This window comes from Delphinus delphis, chromosome 12 (genome assembly GCF_949987515.2).
Source record: "Delphinus delphis chromosome 12, mDelDel1.2, whole genome shotgun sequence".
Lineage (NCBI taxonomy): Eukaryota > Metazoa > Chordata > Mammalia > Artiodactyla > Delphinidae > Delphinus > Delphinus delphis.
In genome coordinates this window covers 51,868,534-51,887,416 of record NC_082694.2, presented here as the reverse complement: position 1 = coordinate 51,887,416, position 18,883 = coordinate 51,868,534, and the positions used below count along the sequence as shown (strand labels likewise).

General features: G+C 41.0%; 1 protein-coding gene across 1 annotated transcript in view; it reads right to left on the bottom strand.

Annotated features, from left to right (window-relative positions):
• Positions 1-18,883, bottom strand: part of STPG4 (sperm-tail PG-rich repeat containing 4) — a 62,323-nt gene that overhangs the window by 29,737 nt on the left and 13,703 nt on the right. Inside the window, exons 5-6 of the mRNA XM_060027540.1 lie at positions 16,126-16,190; positions 15,283-15,337 (exon numbers count right to left, since the gene is read on the bottom strand). Of these exons, the coding sequence (XP_059883523.1) occupies positions 15,283-15,337; positions 16,126-16,190 (120 nt within the window). The remainder of the gene's footprint in view (positions 1-15,282; positions 15,338-16,125; positions 16,191-18,883) is intronic.

The following is an 18,883-nucleotide window of genomic DNA, read 5'->3' as shown; positions in this document are numbered from 1 at the left end:
AAGAAACGACAGGAACCTTTTATAGCTCCCCTTCCTCGATTCAGGGCGTGATTACACCTCAACACTCCTGGTAAGATGATCGTATCTTCCTCTTGCCTTGGAAAAAGTCTTATCTAATTGAGCTTCCACTTGAGGACAATCTTAACCTTAAGGGATTACACAGTATTTTATGTATGATAGTATTTGATGATGAATAAAATACGATCATCGACCTAGAGGAGTTTATGGTCCAGTGAGGGACACAGGCAAACAGAAACACCAAAAAAGAAGAAATGGAGATGTGAGGAGGTACCATGGTGCTGAGGGAGGGCAGAGCTAGCTGCATGGCTTCAAGATTCCAAACCAGGTCCTTGGTGTACCTGGCCTGTGCTACGTAAGTTTGATCTCAGTGGGATGTTACAAAGAGCTGGAGTTTTCCACTTACTGCAAAGGACTCGGAATGCATGGGTCTCACTCATTTTTCTGGAGTGCTCCTGGGACCGTGTCGTACCATGAAGACATACCATAGCCTCCACCTTGGCCTTCTTGACCAATTTGGTTCCAACCCCTAATGTGCAATAATGCTCAGTACCGTTGTAGGCCTTTGGTAAAAGCCTTGCCACCCCCTCACCTGCCACTGAACACACTCCTCCTCCGGGGCTGAGAGGATGGGACTGGCTTATCTACACAACACCGCTCAGGAACTGAGAGGTGCCAGGTGCCTCTGAAAGACTGTGTGAGAGTAGATGAAATTATCCCACGATTTTGTGTATTGAATTATGTCCTCCCAAATCCTATGAGTTTTTGGTGTGTGTAGAAGAGGTGTATGCAAATTCTAAGGAGCATCCTAAAGGAGGGGGCAGCTCATCCATCTTCCCTGCCCTCCTGCCTGCTAGCTGGTCCCATGTTCTCAGCTCTCTGGGACCATGGGTGTGGAAGCAATGCTTAGCAGAGCAGCACACAGAAATCTGAGGCTGCAGAACTACCACACCAGCCCTAAACTGCCTACTGCAGGTACTTTATGTAAGAGAGAAATAAGTTCCTATCTTGTTTCTAATATTGTTACCCGTGGGCTCTGTTAGTGGCAGCAGAACTCAGTCTTAATTGACAAGGTAGGCATGTTTCCAACTCTCATGCGGTTTACATTCCAGTAGGGAATGTCTCCCTTACAAAAATATGATGAATGTGTGGAGTATCACACAGAGGACATATATGGTGCCACGAGAGCATGTAAGAGGGTACACTGACCTGGCCTGAGGGGCCTGAGAAGCTCTTTAAAGAAGTACATTTGAGCTAAGACCAAAAGAACAAGGAGGAGGAGGAGTTTGCAGGGCAAAAAGGCTGGAGGAAGGGTCTGTGTAAGAAGAAGTAATGGGGGGCTTCCCTGGTGGCGCAGTGGTTGGGAGTCTGCCTGCCGATGCAGGGGACACGGGTTCGTGCCCCGGTCCGGGAAGATCCCACATGCCGCGGAGCGGCTGGGCCCGTGAGCCATGGCTGCTGAGCCTGCACGTCAGAGCCTGTGCTCCGCAACGGGAGAGGCCACAACAGTGAGAGGCCCGCGTACCGCAAAAAAAAAAAAAAAAAAAAAAAAAAAAAAAAAAAGGATTAGGGAACATCAAAAGGGGCAGGGCCTCAGGGCAAGCCTGAAAGGAGGATACTGTTTATTCTAACCCTGTTGGGACAAAATCACGGCATCACAGGAATAAAATAAAAAAGTGCATAGGCTCCTGTCAAAAAATAGGGTTAGGGACCTGAAATTCAATTTGCTTGTGACAGTTGTTACCACTTTGTTGTTTTTTCATACGTGTATTAACACTAAGAACGGTTTTACGATTTAATTGCAGATGTAAACTGTCAAATGTCACCTATGTATGTCCAATCTACGAGTCCTCAGTTTCCTGGAGTCTTCTCGTTTGCAGGCAGGTGTGCTGGTCATCCAGGGCACCTCTCCAGCCTGGTCTGAAGCAGACTTAGCAGGCAGTCTCCACCACTGCCCACGAGAGCTCCCAAGGACCTTCTGCATGGCCAGAGGGCTACCCCACCCCTGCCACCATCTCTAGCTCCCAGCCTTCATTCACATACCCTCTCATTTGATGCTCACAACAGCCCCGTGGAGGAAATGCTATTACCTCCACTTAACAGACAAATAAGTGAGGCTCAGTGGGGTTAGAAACAAATGACTTAGCAGCTGCAGAAGCCAGAACCAGTGACTGACCTTGCTTCTCAGCGCTGGGAGGTATCAGTACTTAGTTCTACGCTATTTTCCTTTAAAATCATAAAGCTAAAGGGAACCTAGAAAGAGCACACAGTCCGTCCCTACTGATCCTAGGCGCAAACAACTTTCAACGAATCATACTTGAAAAGAGAAAAGGTCAGAGATAAAATGTATGGCCCCAAATGTCTATATATACACATGTAAAACATAAGAAATATGCAACATAAACTGAAATTACTAGACGTGGTGGTAAAAATGATCTCCCCCAAATTTGGTGTGGTGGATGGGTGTGATAGCTGGACCACACTGCCCAAAATAAAACAGACGCCCCAGCAAGGAGGGTGGAACCCTGTGTGGTGGTGGGCAAAGAGAGGAGCTAGAGCTGCCTCTGTGGGAATTCAGGAGGAGGCATGTGGCAGGATGTATCCAACTTGGGAAATTCTAGAATTCTGTAACTATCGGTCTACAGGTTCAGAGAAAGGAGACATGCCTGCTGGTGGGTGGGGTAGCAACAAACCTGGCAGGGGCCAAAAGTTATTCACATTTGAAATTAAGAATTGATGATACCTCTGAAGCCCCATACTTCTTAAAAACCCTAGTACATCTGTAGTTACATTTGAAAGGTTATATCGTTCCAAAAACGTTACCTACAAGCGAACTCATCTTTGAGGAGACTGACACTGGGACCTGTTTCACTCATCTAAACTTTCAGATTCCTTTCAGTCAGACGTCCATTTGGCTGTTTTTCAATGTGACCATGTTTACTAATTACTTTTCTGCTCCTCAAGGAATTTTAAACTAGCAGCTTAGTTTTTAATTGAAGTAATTCCTTAAATGCAGAAATAACTGAAATGATTCAGCATTCTTCCATAACGCTAATTTTAATGCAGGGAGTATGCCATGGATCTGCTATCCCCTTTTCAAACTTCTATCAAATGCGACTAAAACTGATAAATCCCATAACGCTCATTTGTGTCTGTACGGACTCTTCCCTGTTTATCTGATCCTTTCCTTATTTTTTTTTTTTTTTTTTTTTTTGCGGTACGCGGGCCTCTCACTGTTGTGGCCTCTCCCGTTGAGGAGCACAGGCTCCGGACACTCAGGCTCAGGAGCCATGGTTCACGGGCCCAGCCGCTCCGCGGCATGTGGGATCTTCCCGGACCGGGGCACGAATCCGCGTCCCCTGCATCGGCAGGTGGACTCTCAACCACTGCACCGCCAGGGAAGCCCCTTTCCTTATTTTTTATAGGCTTGTCTGGTTTTAAGAAATACAGAAACATCTTGAAACACTTCTAATATCAAATAAAAGAAACCCATTTTTTCATTTGACATTGTAAGATTTTATTCCTACTGTCAGGAAAGATGCGTGTGTCTCATTTTTTCACTTTATGTACAACTGTGAGAAGGAATCACTGAAAAGAACCTGCTCAGCGAATCACTGTTGGAAGCCCCAAATCATATGAATGACTGAGTCCTAATTAAGTAGTAGTAATGGCAGTATTTTTATTAGAGTAACAAAATATTTTTATGTTGACCATTTCCATGGCTCTTTTCTTCAAACTATCATTTTTCTGACTTTTAAAAATTATATTTTGAAAAATTATAAAAGCAACGCAAAAGAGAGAAAGGAAGCAAACAACCACCCTTAATCATAACACCTCAGCATAGAAACTAAAAGCATTTTGGTGCATTTCCTGTTTTTTCATACACATAATTTTTTTACATTATTTTAATCATGAGAGACATACCAACATGTATCTTGCATTTTCTCACTATGCATTAGATCATAAATATTTTTGGTACTATTTTATAAATTTTAACAATAATTGTTTTAATAGCTGTAAAATATTCCTTTGTGTAGATATGTAATATTCTTTTTTTTTTTTTTTACGGTACGCGGGCCTCTCACTGTTGTGGCCTCTCCCGTTGTGGAGCACAGGCTCCGGACGTGCAGGCTCAGCGGCCATGGCTCACGGGCCCAGCCACTCTGCGGCATGTGGGATCTTCCTGGACCGGGGCACGAACCCGTGTCCCCTGCAACGGCAGGCGGACTCTCAACCACTGCGCCACCAGGGAAGCCCATGTAATATTCTTTTAAAACTATATCCTTCTCCTGAATACAAGATTGTTGCTATTGTTATCTTGCTATTATAAATAATCCCTTGATGATATTCTTTGTATAGATTAATATTACTGTATATAAATTATTACTTTATGAGGGTTTTCACACAATGGAATTAGTGGGCTAACAGAAACAGTTTTAATAGCTCAATACATACTCCCACCAGCAAGAGACAAGAAAAGCACTGATGTTATGGTCCAAGTAGATATTGGGGGAAAAAGATTTAGAAAAACAAAAATCTTCCTCACTCCTCCTCACTTTAATGGGAGTATTAAATAAAGTCATCAGTGTCCCCTATATGTTCAAAGTAGTTGTGCAGAATATCTGCTATCCTTAATGCCTGAATTTTGAAATGCATTCAGGAGGGAACAAAATTCATGCAATTTTTTTGTAGGTCAAGAGATTAATTTGAGTCATTTATAAAAGCTAAAATTAAAGGGAGGAATGAGGGGAAGAGAAACCAAAAATGACAAGTTTTACTTTGTCCACTTTGCTTGGATAAGAATGACTGGGGGGCTTCCCTGGTGGTGCAGTGGTTGAGAGTCCGCCTGCCAATGCAGGGGACACGGGTTCGTGCCCCGGTCCGGGAGGATCCCACATGCCACAGAGTGGCTGCGCCCATGAGCCATGGCTGCTGAGCCTACGCGTCCGGAGCCTGTGCTCCGCAACGGGAGAGGCCACAACAGTGAGAGGCCTGTGTACCACAAAGATAAAAAAAAAAAAAAAAGAATGACTGGGATTTGTTGCAGTTCGTTTTTCTACTCTTTAAAAAAAATCCTGCTATGAGGGAACTGTGCCTTTGGGTCTGGGGATTTGAGGGCCTTGGTCATTATTATCAAAGTGCTAAAAGGGAATGGTGGGGCTTCCCTGGTGGCACAGTGGTTGAGAGTCTGCCTGCCAATGCAGGGGACACGGGTTCGTGCCCCGGTCCGGGAAGATCCCACATGCCGCAGGGCAGCTGGGCCCATGAGCCATGGCCGCTGAGCCTGCGCGTACGGAGCCTGTGCTCCGCAACCGGAGAGGCCACAACAGTGAGAGGCCCGCGTACCGCAAAAAAAAAAAAAAGGGAATGGTGGCTGGCAGAATTTTCCAATACAATTCTTTTCTGTGGGTAAAAAAGGGCCCTTTTTACTTTTGGTAGAACATATCTTCTGGTGTCTATCCCAAAATGCTCACATAAACACTCTTCACAGTCTTTCCTATGGACAAAACAATTATGCTGATCCATAATCAATTATTATTATTATTTCAACAATAACAGAAATAGCCAATAAGTATGCAACCTTACATTGGTAATCTGAAGATTAGAAACCATCTTCCAACCAGACAAATCCCTTCCCAACTGCTGCTCCTGAGAGCCACCTACACCTTGGGACAAAGTGTAATTCATCAATGGAATCCTTGACATAAACAAGAAGGCTGCATCTTTTTAACAAGTGATAATGGCTCATCCACATGGAGGGGCCTTCAGGCACATAAGACCCTAGAGGATTTTCAAATTCCATGTTACTGTACTTTTTACAACTAAAAAATGGTGTAGCAATCTGCCATGCCTTCACATGGTCATCCACTCATTTTTTTTTTTTTTTTTTTTTTTTGCGGTACGCGGGCCTCTCCCGTTGCGGAGCACAGGCTCCGGATGCGCAGGCCCAGCAGCCATGCGCTCACGGGCCCAGCCGCTCCGCGGCATGTGGGATCTTCCCGGACCGGGGCACGAACCCGTGTCCCCTGCATCGGCAGGCGGACTCTCAACCACTGCGCCACCAGCGAAGCCCCATCCACTCATTTTTTGATAGGCTGCTCCTGGAGATTCTAGGCATAAATGATTAACACATTTCAATGAGCTCATTTTCACAGATGATGGAAAGAAAGAAGGAAGAGATACACACCTGTATGTATCCATCTTTTATAACCTGCCTCATTCCCTAAAGGGTTTAAAGTGACTTGGTGAATGTCTATAGGTTGTCGTACTCCATTGCACCTGATCTACAGGTCAGATTTCTGGTGATCGTAGGTTTCATGTATACCAACGGTGAGGCAACCTGTCCTAAATCAACAGGGCTCAAGTGGCACTGTGACCTTACACAAAATGCATTTCAGAAGAATTAAAGAGTGACAAGTTGGTTAAAAAACAACCAAAATGCCAAAAAAAAAAAAACCAAAGAAAATTAAAGTGACGTCATGTCTCTGGAGAGAATTTTTTAAGTGGTGGAAAGGATACATACAAAAGGAATGGAAAATTGGAAATTTGGAAAAGGAAAGGATACATAGGTTTCATTCATTCATTCAACACATTTTTGGAGCACTGTCCTAGGTGCTGGGGACCTTGCAGCACCATTGAATAAGACAGCCCCTTCTTTGAAGGATCTTACATTCCAGAAGGTGATTACAAACCCTCTAATTTGATGACATAAACATTTTACATTTTAGGGACTTCCCTGGCAGTCTAGTGGTTAAGACTTCGCCTTCCAATGCAGGAGGTGTGGGTTCCATCCCTGGTCAGGGAGCTAAGATGCCACATGCCTCGCAGCCAAAAAACCAAAACAAAGAACAGAAGAAATGTTGTAACAAATTCAATGAAAGCTTTAAAAATGGTCCATATCAAAAAAACTTTAAAAAAAAATTTTACATTTTAAACTTCTGGATATAAAAAAACACAAAGTAAAAGGCAAAAATCCCTGAAAAACTTCCACAAATAGAACTGCTAATGTCTCTTCACTATAGAGTTTATACAAATCAACAAAAAAGAATGTTAAAGTTCCACCCAATAGATAGCTGGGTAAAGAATGTGGCCGGAAAGTATGCAAGAAGGGCCACAAGGAACTGGCTAACAAATAATTAGAATGTGTAGCCTCCGATCCTACAGATTAAAATAATGAGATATCATTCTTTTGCCATCAAATTAACAACGATAAACAAGATTTATAAAAATTTTGTGAAATAGGCACTTTTTTTTTTTTTTGGCCGAGCTCTGTGGCACATGAGATCTTAGTTCCCCTGCATTGGGAGCACAGCGTCTCAACCACTGGACCACCAGGGAAGTCCCGGTACTCTCTTTTGTTAATCTATCTATCTATCTATCTATTTATTTATTTTTGGCTGCATTGGGTCTTCATTGCTGTAAGCGGGCTTTTCTCTAGTTGTGGAGAGCAGGGGCTACTCTGTTGCAGTGCGCAGGCTTCTCATTGTGGTGGCTTCTCTTGTTGAGGAGCACGGGCTCTAGGCACGCGGGCTTCAGTAGTTGTGGCATGCAGGCTCAGTAGTTGTGGCTCGCGGGCTCTAGAGTACAGGCTCAGTAGTTATGGCACACGGGCTTAGCTGCTCCGCAGCATGTGGAAGCTTCCCAGACCAGGGTTTGAACCCACGTCCCCTGCACTGGCAGGCAGATTCTTAACCACTGTGCCACCTGGGAAGTCCCCCGGTACTCTCTTGATTGCCGGTGGAGATATATAAATTAATGTACTACTTTTTTAAACAGATCAAGAACCTGTATATAATCTCTACTCTAGTAAATCCTATTTGTGATGATCTATAAAAAATGATTCCCAAGTTTAGAAAAGACTTTATGTGTTGTCTTAGTCTTTTGATCTATGTATTCAGCACCATTGTCCTTGCATAACAAAGCTGTGAATGTAGACAGAATTTGTCATAGCACAAAAGAATTCTCCAAAGAGCTGACCACTAATAAAAGTATATCCTATTCAAATATCCCTCCCTGCTTAACACTAGCATCCACCACCGCAGACAGGTGAGGTTCTTTGTGAGTCAGTTTCTCTCCCTCATTAAATATTCAACAACACACTGCAAATAAAATGCAAATCCACTTCACATGAAAATGCAAATTTTACCAAATAATGCAAGATTTCGTGAAGTTGATGTAAGTAATGAAGCGCCTAAATCACAGGAACAGTCTTTGATTGACCAGTGAGGTTCCAGCAAAGTTAGATCAGCTAAAAAGAAAGAAGAAAAGCTGGACAAGGATTGTGACATTATTGGCACTCCAGTAAAGAATGATTTACAATATCAAAGAAGACACCCTTGGGAAAACTGATGAACCTTCAAATATTTTTTTCTAAAATTTGTTCTTTATGATTTCATTAGAATGTCAAATATGAAATGAAGGATGTCACTATGCTATCATAAAATACTGTCAGAAAAAATAAACTAAAATCAACACAATTTCCTTTTTTAATATGATTTAGTACATAGTTGCAGTTATATTTTCATGATTTTTCGTTTAACTTTTTTTAATTGAAGTATGATTTATTTACAATGTGTTAATTTTTGCTGTACAGCCAAGCGATTCAGTTATATATACATATATACATTCTTTTAAAAATTATTTTCCATTATGGTTTATCACAGGATATTGAATATAGTTCCCTGTGCTCTACAGTAGGACCTTGTTGTTTATCCATTTTATATATATAATAGTTTGCATCTGCTAACCCCAAACTCTCAATCCATCCTGCCCCCACCGCCCCCCTCCTTGGCAACCACAAGCCTGTTCTCTATGTCTGTGAGTCTGTTTCTGTTTCATAGATAGGTTCATTTAGTTTAACTCTTTTTCAGTAAAGTTCAATAACTTTATTGATTACTCTGATATTTTGATTCCATTTCAAGTAGGTTCACCTTAATAGGTCTTTTTTGTGGGTTAAGTTATACTTAGATAATGAAGACTCCTGTATAAGGAATAATTGAAAACGAGGTTAATCATCAACAGGAGAATGGGTGAATAAACTGAGATGTGATAACTTGATTATTTACCCAGTAAAAAGAAAGTTTAACAGGATTTCTAATAACATGAAAGTGGTACATACGCTGATTGAAAACAAGGATATAAAATTGTAGTGTACCATAATCACAAGTATGTTTTTAAAACTGCACAGAAAAAAAGGGAGAAAATTACTTAACATTATTGGTTGCTTATGAGTAATAGGAAATTTTAAAAATGTAATTTTCTATATTTTCCAAATTTTATTCACTCATTTTTATTCTAACTTAAATTTTTAAATATATTTTTACTTAAATTTTAAGATATTTTATTCACTTTATAGATAAAAATCGTTTTAAAAACCAACTGGAACCAAAAGCCTTATAATGAAAAACAGAAGTCTTTGGTCTCATCCCTCTCCAATTTCATTCCCTAATGAGTTTTGTTTTTAAGAGTGTATAACATGAAGCACAGGATGGTGAACACAGTTCGTTCGCTGAAATGATACTATTCTGATTCTTTTAGGCAACTAGCACTCTTAGAAACATCTTTTCCACATATGTCTTAGGCACACATGTCTGAGCAGGCTCTAGAGAGCCTAAGACAGCTATTTTTAACTCTTAGTTGTTCTTCTGGAAGTTATTTCCTTATCACTAAATAATATGTTCATATTGTTATTCTTTAATTTATATTTTAGAAATTATCTCTTGGTGATGTCCTAGAATAAATGAAGATATGGCTCTCTTGCTCTATCCACTATTTCTCCCTCCCCATCCACTCAAAATAGCATTTTAAATCACTAACCAATGTTTACTAAATAAATATTATTCCTTGCAGAGTCAAGTTGTATAATACGATTTCTTGTCTTGCACCGTCTTTTGTTTTACCTGGAGTTAATTAGTGCCTTGTTTTTTCACTTGCACACTTTGCTATACATACTTTCTTAAATTTTCCCATCACATCAGCTGTTTTGGAGTCCCTTTTTCCTTAGAAACATTCCTTCTGGAGTTCTTTTGTTTCTTTCTCAAATGTGGATTGGTTTCTCTCTCAGCCTGCTGTACAGTGGTCCACTTGGGACATCTTTTAACTACTTTCCCAAATTGGATCCACTTTCTCCTGGATCCCATCCCTTACTCTTTCTGGATTACTCCTTTGTTTTGCTGTATTTTATCACCAATGGCATCTTTAAAAAGGGTATCTTGGAGGTAATTCTTATGAAGTTTTACATGTTTGAAAATGTCCTTTAGGAATTTAGGATTAACATATATACACTAGAAAATAGATATATAAAATAGATAACCAATAAGAACCTACTGTATAGCACAGAAAACTATACTCAATATCTTATAATAACCTACAATGGAAAATAATCTGAAAAAGAATATATATATGTATATATATGTGTGTACGTATAACTGAATCACTTTGCTGTACCCCTGACACTAATACAACATAGTAAATAAACTATACTTCAATAAAAAATTTTTTAGGGCTTCCCTGGTGGCGCAGTGGTTAAGAATCCGCCTGCCAATGCAGGGGACGCGGGTTTGAGCCCTAGTCCAGGAAGATCCCACGTGCAGCGGAGCAACTAAGCCCGTGCGCCACAACTACTGAGCCTGCGCTCTAGAGCCCACGAGCCACAACTACTGAAGCCCACGTGCCTAGAGCCCGTGCTCCACAACAAGAGAAGCCACCGCATTGAGAAGCCCGCGCACCGTAACGAAGAGTAGCCCCCGCTCCCTGCAACTAGGGAAAGCCCGCGCGCGGCAATGGAGACCCAACGCAGCCAAAAAATTAAATAAATAAATAAATTTATTTATTAAAATAAAAAGTTAAAAAAAAAGAAAAGAAAAGCCAGGGTAGCAAGGCTCTCAGCGGGAACCTAAGCTGCGGCTCTCCATCGTAAGGATCTTCAATGATCAAGGCCCAGTAGGCGGGCTGGCATGTGGGCCTCGCAGGAGACAGAACTCATCCCACTGCAAACGGAGTCAAGCAGGCCAACCCGGCCCCATGAATAAGCCTCAGTCATCAGTGGGGAGTCGTGACTCCAGAGACGGTACAATGTCTGCCACTTGGATTTGACCCCAGATCAGCTCTACACATCTAAAGACATTAAGCAAGTCACTTGGTCAAGCCCACTCACGGTGCAGCTCAGGTTCTGAGTCACCATAGACTGGGTCTAAGTCCTGGCTCTACCTTGGGCCACTGCCTTCCATTTCCTAACCTATCAAAGAGAGATGATAAATAGCACCCTCCCCACACTGCAGTAAGGATGAAATGATATGGGGTATGTCAGTCACTGGGCACTGTGCCTGGCACCAGAAAACCAGTGAATGATGGTCACCACCATCATCAAAACTGACCCCAGCAGAACAGTTAAGTTTCTTCTAGTTCTAAGAGTCCTTGACAGTTCTATGACTATGACGTTAATATCCAGAACAAGGAAACTGAACGATAAAAGTGATCAAATCAGTTTCCAGATAAAGGCCTAAGGATTAATGCATTTATCTCCGGAAGGCCTGGGATGATGTCCTCCTAGCAAGCATCATTTCTTCACCACACTCACACTGCGTGCCACCATCTCCTACCGTTGGGATCAAAGCCATTTGCTCTGTGCCGTTTACAAGTTTGTGGATCTAACAAACCCGCAAGTCTGCTCCGGGAGTGTGTGTTTAGGACAGAAATGAATCACATCCCCGAGCTATTTCTTTGTCTTGGAACATTTTCCATGAAAGTATTCTTTTCATTTGGTTGAAGGACAGGATGCTCCAAATTGTGAATCACTTTTATTTATAAAATGGGATGAATGAGGTGACATCAATGAAAACGGCAGAATAAGGATGTCCGAAAAACTTCTCCTCCGTAAAGCAACGAGAACAAAGGCAAAAGCTGTCAGAATCAACTGCTTTGTGCTATTTCACATACCAGGCTGCTCATCCTTCAGGATGCCTAACCTGAACTAAAACCAAATTAATTTTAACTGAGTCCGTTTACTAGTAGTAAATAAATCATTATTAACTCTTGGCGTTCATTTAACACATGCATTTCAAAGGAAATACAGTATCAGCCAGTGGGGGGAAAAAAAAACTGATGTCTTGACTACTTGCTGCCAAAGCGAACTGAACACATGCATTTATCTCCATTCCTCCCCGATCAAATAAAAAAGGCACAACTATCTCCCCCCAGACATATACACCTGTACACACACACACACAACCAAGCGAAGAGACAACAGCCAACAGAGATCATGTGTTTGGGGAAGATGTGAAACGGTGTGGAGGAGTGGTCCCTGAGGTAGCAGCGTGGAGAATGCTAAAGCCCAGTATGTGGAGGGGGCCTGCTGATGAGAAGCAGGCTGATTTGCTCCACAGAATCCAAGAACAGCTCAGAAATTTCAGGCTTTAGACACCTGTGAGGTGGAGGTGAGGGTAAGGCTGAAAGCAGGAAGATTGACTGAGTGTCTTTTCCCCAGGTCCCTACCTACCTACTCCCAGCAGTCAGGTAGCTACCCTTCCCTCATCCCTGTAGGAGACGGAGGTTTTCATTTCCAGAGAGACTGAGCCAGAGATCTGGACCCAGGAGCCCCAGGCACTGTTAGGACAGGGGCTTTTACTGAAAACAGGAATTAAGAGAACTTCTAGACATAGGCAGGCACATGCCAACAGGCACATGAAAAGATGTTCAGCATTGCTGCAAATCAAAACTACAATGAGGTATCACCTCACACTGGTAGGAATGACCATGATCAAAAAGTCTACAAATAGGGCTTCCCTGGTGGCACAGTGGTTGGGAGTCTGCCTGCTAATGCAGGGGACACGGGTTCGAGCCCTGGTCTGGGAGGATCCCACATGCTGCGGAGCAACTGGGCCCATGAGCCACAATTACTGAGCCTACGCGCCTGGAGCCTGTGCTCTGCAAAAGGAGAGGCTGCGACAGTGAGAGGCCCATGCATCGCGATGAAGAGTGGCCCCCGCTTGCCACAACGAGAGAAAGCCCTCGCACAGAAACGAAGACCAACACAGCCATAAATAAATAAATAAAAATTTTTTTAAAAAGTCTACAAATAACAAATGCTGGAGAGGATGTGGAGAAAAGGGAATCCTCCTACACCGTTGGTAGGAATGTAAATTTGTGCAGCCACTATGGAGAACAGTATGGAGGTTCCTTAAAAAACTAAAAATAGAGTTACCATACCATCCAGCAACCTCATCTCTGAGCACATACCTGGAAAACATGAAAACTCTAATTTGAAAAGATACATGCACCCCAATTTTCATAGCAGCACTATTTACAACAGGCAAACATGGAGACAACTCAAATGCCCATCAACAGATGAATGGACAAAGTAGATGTGGTATGTATATATACAATGGAATATTACTCAGCCATAAAAAAGAATGAAATATTGCCATGTGCAGCAACATGGATGGACCTAGAGATTATCATACTAAGTGAAGTCAGAAAGAGAAAGACAAATACCATACGATATCACTCACATGTAGAATCTTAAAAATAATGCAAGGGAATCTATATACAAAACAGGAATAGACATAGAAAACAAACTTATGGTTACCATAGGTGGAGGGGAGGATAAAGCAGGAGTATGGGATTAATAGATATAAACTACTACACATAAAACAGATAAGCAACAAGGATTTACTGTATAGCACAGGGACTATATGCAATATCTTGTAATAGCCTGTAACTGAAAATAATCTGAAAAAAAAAAATATATATATATATATAAAAAACAGAATCACTTTGCTGTATACCTGAAACTAACAAAATATTGTAAATCAACTATACTTCAATTAAAAAAGAGAGAGAGAACTTCTGCACAATGAATGGTGAGACACCACCACCCCAGCACAGCCCGTTCCCCCACTCAGTAACCAGAACACTGGCAACCAGCTGATAGCCTAGGCAGGAGGCTGAGGAGTCATTCTGAAGCAACTGAGAAGTTCAAAAGAGAAAGCCTAACAGATACAAACATTTATGAGCTACAGAGAGGAAAAGCCAGTCCTCATCTTATCAGTCTACTGTGAAATCCACCTGGAAATAATCCCCACCTGTATTAGTTTCCTGTGGCTGCTATAACAAATTACCAGAAAGTTGGTGGCTTAAAACAACAGAATTTTACTCTCTCATAGTCCTAGAGGCCAGAAGTCCCAAATCAATGTCACTGAGCTAAAATCAAGGTGTCGAGAGGCCTGTGGTCCCTCTGGAGGCTGTTAGAATCCATTCCCTTCCTCTTCCAGCTTCTGGTGGTGCCGCCTTCCTTGGCTTTTGGCCGCATCACTCAAATCTCCACCTCCCTGGTCACATTGCTTTCTCCTCCTTTCTTAAATTTCCCTCTGCCTCTGTTTTATAAGGACATTTGTGATTGCATTTAGGGCCCACTGGATAATCCGGGATAATTTTTCCATCTCAAGATGCCTAACATACTCACATCTGCAAAGTTTTTGCCATCTGGTAACATTTATACGTTCTGGGCATTAGGACATGGGAACATCTTTGTGGTCTATTATTTAGCCCACCACACCACCCACATACAGAGGTTTTCAATTAGCTTTTTAGTTTCTCACACTTAAGTATTAGTGAAATAAAAATTTTTTCACCTTTACTGGATATCTGAATTTCTTATTTTATGAATTGTCTATTCACTGCCTTCATCCGTTTTACTTTTCTATTGGTGTTTTTCCTATAAATCATCAAGAGAATTTCAGATAAGGCCATTAACCATTTATCTGCCATGTATGTTGAAAATACTTTTCCTAATTCACATTTGCCTATTAATAACTTTGTTTACAGTTTGTTCCCTGATGTACAAAAAATTCAAAATGCTATGTAATCAAATCTAAGACTTCTTTTCCTTTGCAATTCATCCACTGCTGTTATCTCAGAAATCAGCCTTATCCTAAAATTAGATATATGCTAATATATTTTCTCCTGGTTTTATAGTCTCAAAAGTATTTAATTCCGGCTTCCCTGGTGGCGCAGTGGTTGAGAGTCCGCTTGCCGATGCAGGGGATACGGGTTCGTGCCCCGGTTCGGGAAGATCCCACATGCCGCGGAGCGGCTGGGCCCTTGAGCCATGGCCGCTGAGCCTGCGCGTCTGGAGCCTGGGCTCCGCAACAGGAGAGGCCACAACAGTGAGAGGCCCGCGTACCGCAAAAAAAAAAAAAAAAAGGAATCATGGCATATTTTAAACATCAAATTCATCATGAGTTAATTGTCTACCAACATACTTACAGGAGTGAAGCAGCCTGTTGGAAACCTTTGAACTGTAGAACGAAATACAAAGCTCCTATATTAAAAAAACAAAAAAAGATATGATCTTCTAAATTTATTTTTTTTTAATGTGAGGATCTTTAACATATTCCCTGTCTCTCATTAAATATTTAAAAATGCTAATCTGGGGACTTCCCTGGTGGCACAGTGGATAGGACTCTGTGCTCCCAGTGCAGGGGGCCCAGGTTCGATCCCTGGTCAGGGAACTAGATCCCACATGCATGACACAACTAAGAGTTCACATACCACAACAAGGAGCCCACGTGTTACAACTAACGAGCTCGCCAGTCACAACTAAGGAGCCTACCTGCCGCAACTAAGGAGCCCATGTGCTGCAACTGAGGAGCCGGCAAGCCGCAACTAAGACCCAGTGCGACCAAATAAATAAATAATAAATATTTTTTAAAATGCTAATCTAATATGATGGGCATAAATGAGGTTTAAAAGTCATTAGTGTTGGGACTTCCCTGGTGGTGCAGTGGTTAAGAATCCATCTGCCAGTGCAGGGGACACAGGTTAGATCCCTGGTCCTGGAATATCACACATGCCGCAGAGCAACTAAGCCTGAGCACCACAACTATTGAAGCCCGTGTGCCCTAGAGCCCACGCACCACAACTACTGAGCCCATGCGCCTAGAGCCCAGGCTCCACAAGAGAAGCCACAGCAATGAGAAGCCCATGCACAGCAACGAAGACCCAACGCAGCCAAAAAAAAAAAAAAAGTCATTAGTGTTGGTGGTTAAGCATGTAAATAGAAAGGCATGAGTGAAATTAGTAAAAGCAATTTAATAAGTATATAATTACCTGGAAGCATGCTTGGGAACTGGTGCAGGAATTAGCTCATATTGTCCTGGCGAAAGCTGAACTGACTACACAGAATGGACAAGGACACCAATAATAGATTAATACAGGTCTCAAACTCACTTTATTATCTATCATTCATAATCCTTTATTTTATTACCATGCAACATTATATAATTTATTTTCTATTTTGAGAGTGGAAAAGGTACACTTTCAAAGGTAGAGTTTCAAAACACTCAACAGCTATTCACTTTTCATGGTGAATATTATGACAGTATGCCTACAGTGGTATGGAGGAAAATGCTGTACAATTAATCATATTTTAAATGTACTAGATTCAACAAACCCAACTGATCACCAATTAGTGAGCCTGCTCTGTTGGTAAAGAACTGTGCTAGGTATGGTGGGGAATACAGGAGTGTTCTCATAATACATAAACAATGCTAATATAAAACACTATAATCGACACTAAAAAAAAGATTGGAGATGTCGGGGATAGGGAGAGATTAACCCAACTGGGTGACCAACAGCTAACATCACATACTCAATGGTGAAAAGCTAAAAGCTTTTCCTCTAAGGTCAGGAACAGGACAAGGGTGCCTATGTCTCCATTCCTATTCAACATAGTACTGGAAGTCCTAGCCAGAGTAATTAGGCAAGAAGAAGAAATAAAAGGCAACCAAATTGGAAAGGAAGAAGTAAAACTGTCCCTGTTTGCAAATGACATAATCTTATATATAAAAAACTCTAAAGACTCCACCAAAAAACTGTTTGAACTAATAAGGAAATTCAGTAAAGTTGCAGGATACAAAAACAACATACAAAAATCAGTTGAGTTCCTATACACTAACAATGAAGTATCTGAAAAAGAAATTAAGAAAACAGTCTCACTTACAATAAATAGCATCAAAACATAAAATACTTAGGAATAAATTTAACTAAGGAGATGGAAGATCTGTACACTGAAAACTATAAGACACTGATGAAAGAAACTGAAGAAGACACAAATAAATGGAAAGATATCCCATGTTTATGGATTAGAAGAATTAATATTGTTAAAATATCCATATTATCCAAAGCAATCTACAGATTCAGTGCAATCCCTATCAAAATCCCAGTAGCATTTTTTCAAAGATATAGAAGAAACAATCCTAAATTCAGTATGGAACCACAAACAGTCCCAGATAGTCAAAGCAATCTTGAGAAAGAAGAACAAAGCTGGAGGGATCACACTTCCTGATTTAAAACTATATTGCAGAGCTACAGTAATCAAAACAGTATGATACCAGAATAAAAACAGACACATAGACTAATGGAACAAAATAGAGAGCCCAGAAATAAATCCACACAGAAACAGTCAACTAATCTTTGACAAGGGCACCAAGAATACACAATAGGGAAAGGATAGTCCCTTCAATAAATGGTACTGGGGAGACTGGATATCCACATGCAAGAGAACAAAACTAAACCCTATTTCATGCACAAATACTAACTCAAAATGATTGAATACTTAAACATAACATATGAAATGATAAAACACCTAAAAGAAAACATATAGAAAAATCTCCTTGACATTGGTCTCGGCAATGATTTTTTTAGATATGACACCAAAAGTACAGGCAACAAAAGCAAAAATAAACAAGTGGGACTACATCAAAGTATAGCCAAGGAAACAATCAATAAAATGCAAAGACAACCTAAGGAATGGGAGAAAATATTTGCAAACCATATATCTGATAAGGTGTTAATATCCAAAATATATAAGGAACTCATACAACTCAACAGCAAAAAGACAAGTAATCAAATTTAAAAATGGGCAAAAGACCTGAAGAGACATTTTTCCATAGAAGACATACAAATGACCAACAAGTACATGGAAAGGTGCTCAACATCACTAATCATCAGGGAAATGAAAATCAAAACCACAATGAGATATCACCTCACACCAGTTAGAATGGCTATTATCAAAAAGACAAGAAATAACTAGTGTTGGTGAGGATGTGGAGAAAAGGGAACCCTTGTGCACTTTGGTGGGAATATAAAATTGTATAGCCATTATGGAAAACAGTATGGAGGTTCCTCAAAAAATAAAAACAGAACTACCATATGATCTAGCAATCCCACCTCTGGGTATATATCTGAAGGAAACAAAATCAATATTTGGAAGAGATACCTGCAGTCCCATGTTCACTGCAGCATTATTCACAATAACCGAGCTATGGAAATAACCTAGGCGCCCATCCATGGATGAATGGATAATGAAAATGTGATATATATTCCCTTAATGCATATACTATATTGGAATGTTGTTCGGCCATAAAAAAGAAGGAAAGCCTACCATTTGCAACAACATGGATGAACCCGGAGAACATTATGCCAAGTTGAATAAGCCAGAGAAAGACAAATACCATTTTGTAACACTTATATGTGCAATCTAAAAGCATTGTACTCATAGAAACAGAGAGTAAAATGGTGGTTCCCAGACTGGCAGGTGGTGGAAATGGGGAGATGTTGGTCAAAAGGTACAAACTTTATTATAAGATGAATAAGTTCTGGAGATAGAATGTACAGCATGGTGACTACAGCTAATAATACTGTATTGTATACTTGAAAATTGCTAAGAGAGATCTTACGTGCTTTATGGCTTTGTTTTCTTGTTTTTCTTTTAATTATTTGGCTGCGTTGCATGGCATGTGGGATGTTAGTTCCACAACCAGGGATCGAACTCACACAGTAGAAGTGTGGAGTCTTAATCACTGGA